The sequence below is a fragment of the Apium graveolens genome, chromosome 10 (genome assembly GCF_009905375.1).
Source record: "Apium graveolens cultivar Ventura chromosome 10, ASM990537v1, whole genome shotgun sequence".
NCBI lineage: Eukaryota > Viridiplantae > Streptophyta > Magnoliopsida > Apiales > Apiaceae > Apium > Apium graveolens.
The window spans coordinates 3998057-4003960 of NC_133656.1; the positions used below are offsets into that span (position 1 = coordinate 3998057).

At 35.8% G+C, this 5904-nt stretch overlaps 1 protein-coding gene across 1 annotated transcript; it reads right to left on the reverse strand.

Annotated features, from left to right (window-relative positions):
* Positions 1-4432: 4432 nt before the first annotated feature.
* On the reverse strand, positions 4433-5194 carry LOC141689645 (zinc finger BED domain-containing protein RICESLEEPER 2-like). The gene is made up of 2 exons (XM_074493998.1): positions 4595-5194; positions 4433-4474 (listed from the first exon to the last, which is right to left on the reverse strand). Exons 1-2 carry the CDS (start codon positions 5192-5194, stop codon positions 4433-4435), a joined length of 642 nt encoding a protein of 213 aa, XP_074350099.1.
* Positions 5195-5904: the final 710 nt, after the last annotated feature.

Here is a 5904-nt window from a genome sequence, read left to right on the forward strand (position 1 = left end):
GAATATCGATACTATTCTCATAATCTCATTTTTAAGTCACGTACTTAGAGATATAAAATTACATATCATATTCCAAGGACATTTATTAATCTAACATCTTATCGCAGAAAATAAAGATATAATAAATTACTAAAGAATAATCCATATAATCAGAATTAATAATCCAAATGTTTCATAATATAAACATAATAGTGTTGTCTCTAGGGCACAAACACTAACAATCTCCCACTTGCACTAGAGCCAATCACCCAGATATTTAATACCCATGAAACTAGTATGACCTTCGTGCTTTTGCTGCGACAAAGCCTTAGCCAGTGGGTCTGCAACATTATCTTCAGTATGCACTTTACATATATGTATATCTCCTCCATACACCAAGAATGAATCTTTAGTCCTTTTCAAGTACTTAAGAATATTCTTGACTGTTGTCCAGTGACCCTCGCCAGGATTACACTGGTATCTGCTCGTCATGCTCAAGGCATACGAAACATCAGGTCGAGTACATATCATCGCATACATTATAGATCCAATTGTCGAATCATATGGAACTTTGCTCATACGGCTCTTATCATCTAATGATTTAGGGCAGTTGTCTTTTGAGATCAATATCCCATGAGACATTGGGACATATCATCTTTTTGCCTCTTGCATCCTGAAACGATGCAATACTTTGTGAATATATGTACTCTGACTTAGGCCGATTAATTTCCTTGATCTATCTCTATAGATCTTGATCCCTAATATATAGGTAGCATCACCTAAGTCCTTCATCGAGAAACTATTTCCCAACCAAGTCTTAACAGCCTGTAGAGAAGGTATGTCATTCCCTATTAGTAATATGTCATATATATATAGTACTAGGAATGCCACGTGGCTCCCACTAACCTTCTTGTAAACACATGGTTCATCTTCATTTTGAATAAAGCCAAATTCTTTAACTGTTTCATCAAAATGATGATTCCATCTCTTTGAGGCTTACCTCAATCCATAAATAGATCGAAGCAACTTACAGACCATCTTAGCAAACTTGGGATTGACAAAACCCTCAGGTTGTATCATGTATACATCCTCTTCAAGGCTCCCATTTAAGAAAGCGGTTTTGACATCCATTTGCCAAATCTCATAGTCGTAGTAGGCAGCTATTGCTAGTAAAATCCTGATGGACTTGACCATAGAAACTGGTGAAAAGGTGTCATCATAGTCTATACCATGAACTTGTTTAAAACCTTTTGCCACCATTCGCGCTTTATAGGTCTGTACTTTACCATCCATGTCAGTTTTCTTCTTAAAAACCCACTTGCACCCTATAGGTTTTACCCCTTCAGGTGGATCAACTAAAGTCCATACTTTATTTGATACATGGATTCCATTTCGGATTTCATGGCCTCTAGCCATCTCTCGGAGTCTGGACTATTCATAGCATCTTGGTAGGTAAGAGGCTTATCATTATCTATAAGCATTACATCATCATCTTGAGTCAAGAGAAATCCATAATATCTCTCTATCTCATGACGAGCCCTACTAGATCTACGAACAACCTGTGTTTCCGGAGCAGGAACATCTTGATGTACTTCCTGCCCATTTTCCAACTCTGGTTCAATATTATTTTGTACAACTCGATCTTCATCGAGATCTATAGTCCTCCCACTAATTTTCTTTGAAAGTAATTCTCTTTCAAGAAATACAGCGGTTCGAGCAACAAACACTTTGTTCTCGATAGGATTATAGAAACTATACCCTTTAGTTTCTTCAGGATATCCCACAAAATAACATTTATCCGATTTTGGTCCTAGCTTGTCAGACACCAAGCGTTTCACAAACGCTTCGCATCCCCATACTTTCATAAAAGACATGTTATGACGTTTCTCAGTCCATATCTCATATGGAGTCTTTTGAACCGATTTAGTTGGAACTCGGTTTAGTGTATATGCAGCCATTTCTAGAGCATAACCCCAGAAACTTATTCAAAGATCTGCTAGACTCATCATCGATCGCACCATGTCCAACAAGGTACGATTTCTCCTCTCAGAAACTACATTCCATTGAGGCGTTCCAGGAGGAGTAAGTTGTGATACGATACCACACTCCTTCAAGAAACCTTTAAACTCAAGGCTTAAGTATTCTCCTCCACGATCTGATCGTAGAACTTTTATAATTTCCCTTGTTTGCTTTTCCACTTCAACCTTGTATTCTTTGAACTTTTCAAAAGAATCGGATTTGTTCTTCAAAAGATACACATATCCATATCTACTGAAATCATCAGTAAAAGTAATGAAGTAGTAAAAGCCACATCTTGCCATCGTACGCATTGGACCACATACATCGCTATGTATAAGTCCTAATCGTTCGGTGGCCCTTTCACCTTGTCCGGTAAAAGGAGCTTTAGCCATTTTGCTAATGAGACAAGATTTGTATTCTTCGTATGATTCAAAATCAAACTTATCCAAGTAACCATCTTTATGTAATTTGGAAATGCGTTTCTCATTTATGTGACATAAACGACAATGCCAAAGGTATGTTTGATTTGAGTCTTTCATCTTAATATGTTTATTATCATTATTTACGTTATAGACAGGAGTATCTATATCAAGAACATATAAACCATTAAACAAACGTGCAATCCCGTAGGTAACATTATTGAATGAAAAGGAACAACTATTGTTCTGAATCAAAAACGAAAAACCTTTCTTGTCCAAACAAGAAACCGAAATAATGTTTCTGCAAATCGCAGGCACGTAAAAACAGTTATCTAGTTCTAAAACAAGCCCAGTGGGCAACGATAAACGATAAGTCCCTACAGCTAAAGCAACAACCTTTGCTCCATTGCCAACTCGTAGGTTGACTTCTCCCTTCGCCAATGTCCTACTTCCCTGCAGTTCCTGCACATTTATACAAATGTGAGAACCACATCCAGTATCTAATACCCAAGATGTAGAAGTAGACAAATTGACTTCAATAACATAAATACCTGAATCAGAAGCAGTAACAACATCCTTCTTCTTCTTCAGATCCTCCAAATAAGCATGACAGTTCCTCTTCCAATGACCTGGTTTCTTGCAATAGTGACACACACCAACCTTTGGAACACCACCTTTAGGCTTCAAAGCCTTGGTCGGATCAGGTTTCGGATTGGAATTTGATTTAGATCCCATCTTCCTCTTGCCTTTCCATTTACCCTTTCCTTTGGCTTTCCCCTTATTCACCATCAACATGGGAGCAGGGGATGTCTTATGAACGTTGGTCTCAGCAGTTTTCAACATAGCCAACAGTTCGGTGGGGTTCTTATCTATCTCATTCATATTGTAATTCTTGGGCTGTAATTCAGGTCAAGCTGCTCACGAGCAGCTCGAGCTCGAACTCGTTTATGATGACCCGGCTCGGCTCGATAATGTATACGAGTCGAGCTCGAACTACTTTTTATGCCCGTTTATTTACTCGAGTCAAGCCGAGTATACTCGAGACTCGATTACAACTCGACTCGAACTCGATAGTTCGGCTCGACTCGACTCGAACCCGAACTCGTTTAAAAAACATAATAATTTTATCAAATATTACATTCTACAAGAATAAATATTACATTCATGTCTTCATTGCAGTACTTGTCTTCATTACAATTCTGTTAGTACTACAACCTGCTACTTTTCTACTAGATTAGTACAATCCCAGGGCAGACCAAAATGGCAAAATACATTACAAGTTTTAAATATGATTACAAATTCAAATTAAAAGACTGAACTAGTAGTAGCAACAAGTCACCAGGCTAATGTGCTAATATCAAAACAAAATAAAGTCATCCAGCCTCTGCATTCAATATCCAGCATGTGTACTCTTACTCCATAAGATTATCAAAATGAATGGAGGAAGCAAGTAACAATATGCAGAAAATAAAAAAACAATATCTTATTACTTCCGTATTAGCTTCTCATGAATGAAAACAAAATCAATATCTTACATTAAATAAGAAAATGAAAACAGGAAAATTAATGGACCAAATCCCGGACCAACATGAATTTCTTAAATTCTATCACATATATCCAGTCATTTTTCATGACAACACTGACATCTAGTATAACCTGGATATGTTGTATACTTGTATTCTATTGGCAGAGAAGCACCAGTTACAAGGAAATATTCCCAAGTATTCATGAGCAGAAAACAGTCTTACTTTTTTTTGCCTCCAATATACAACAATCTTACTAACAAGATAACATTAATAAATGGCAAATACACAACTCCAACCAGACCCATATTGCAAACTCATACATGAAACTTGGTTTCAGAAATTTATAATAAAGAAATGCAACAGTTTCTGGTACACCATCTAGCCAGAGAAGTTGCATATATAATCTTCAGAATCTACTGGTCCATGATAAAGTAATATAACAAGACTTCAAAAAGTTATTATATACATACCTTGTAGCTGAAATAAAACTTAAACTAGTAGAATAATCTCCACTGGTTTCAAATCTTTTTTCTAAGAAAAACAATTAAAAGATGAATTAGTCATATAACAAGACTTTTATGTTTCAAGTGACAAGTCGAAATTATGTAAAAGTTTAGTATTGAATTCAGAGAGATTGAGCTAGTTATGTACCTGACATGATTTCTTTAATCCATAAATTTCACGTGCCCAATCGGCTCCGCAAAGCAACATCTCTATAGTTTCATTTTTTAAACAAGATCGATGTGGTTCAATTACTCGACTTCCAGCACTAGAAGTAGCCTCTGATGCAACTGTACTAAGAGGAACAACTAGTATATCACGAGCCATTCGTGATAATATAGGATACTTGCCACTATTTCCTTTCCACCAGGACAAAGCATCAAAATTTTTTGATGAAGACTCATTAAGAATAAAAATTCCCTCTGATAAGTACTCATCTAGTTCAGATTTCACCGGTTCAAGAGTAGCCCCACTTTCACGAATAAAAGCCTCGTACTCACTCATACCAGCTGGAATTTCTTTATCATCAGAATAATGATATTTATCAGAGGAGGAAATCTGACTTGAATCTTGTGTCATCCCTTTCATTTTAGAATCTTCAACAACATACTCTTGGTACAGATCATGTAAGACAACATTCAAGTGAGCTAATGTTTTTTCACTTTGGCCTTCCAACAGATAAATAACAGGGAAACAATAATTTAGAAGCTTTAAATTAAATCTCGGATCCATCACAGCTCCTATAGACATCATCAAGTTACTCTCTCCCCTATATTTATCAAATCGAAACCCTCCGCAGGATCCATGCGAAAAATAATATATAATTCGTAGTTTAGTATGTTTACCTTAAGAAGCTTTACGTTAATGGAAAGATGGAGGTCTTAAATGATCACCACGTAGCCCGTCGCTGGAACGATCTACGCCTTGAAGGTATCCACACAAATGATTGCCCGGAGGATGGGTGTGTACTAGCACATTCTTGAGGCCGCCTTCTTACTCTCTCTATCTCTCTTCAAGTTCTAGGGTTTATGTTTTATCAAATAAAACGTGTAACCCTAATTCTATTAGAAAAAGATATTATATAGGCAAGAGCTATTGGGCCTCCAACCCTAAACTTAATTTTAGAGTTATTATTATTATTAAATTAGAAATTCTAATTATTGTATTATTAAGTCTCACTTAATCATCCAATAACTTAATTTCGGATTTAATATTAAATTCGAATTTCCTATTTATTTAATTAATTAAGTCACACTTAATTAATAACAAATAATTTGAATTACTTACATTTAATTTAAATCCGAATTTAAATTAAATAATCCTCCAATCATTCTTTGTGCGACCCTTTAGGTTATTATAACATTGGCAACAATTTTAAATCTAATTTAAAATCATAAACAATGAGTGGCATCTAGTTATACATCATTGTTACCCAAGTAATAATAATTAAATCGGTGATC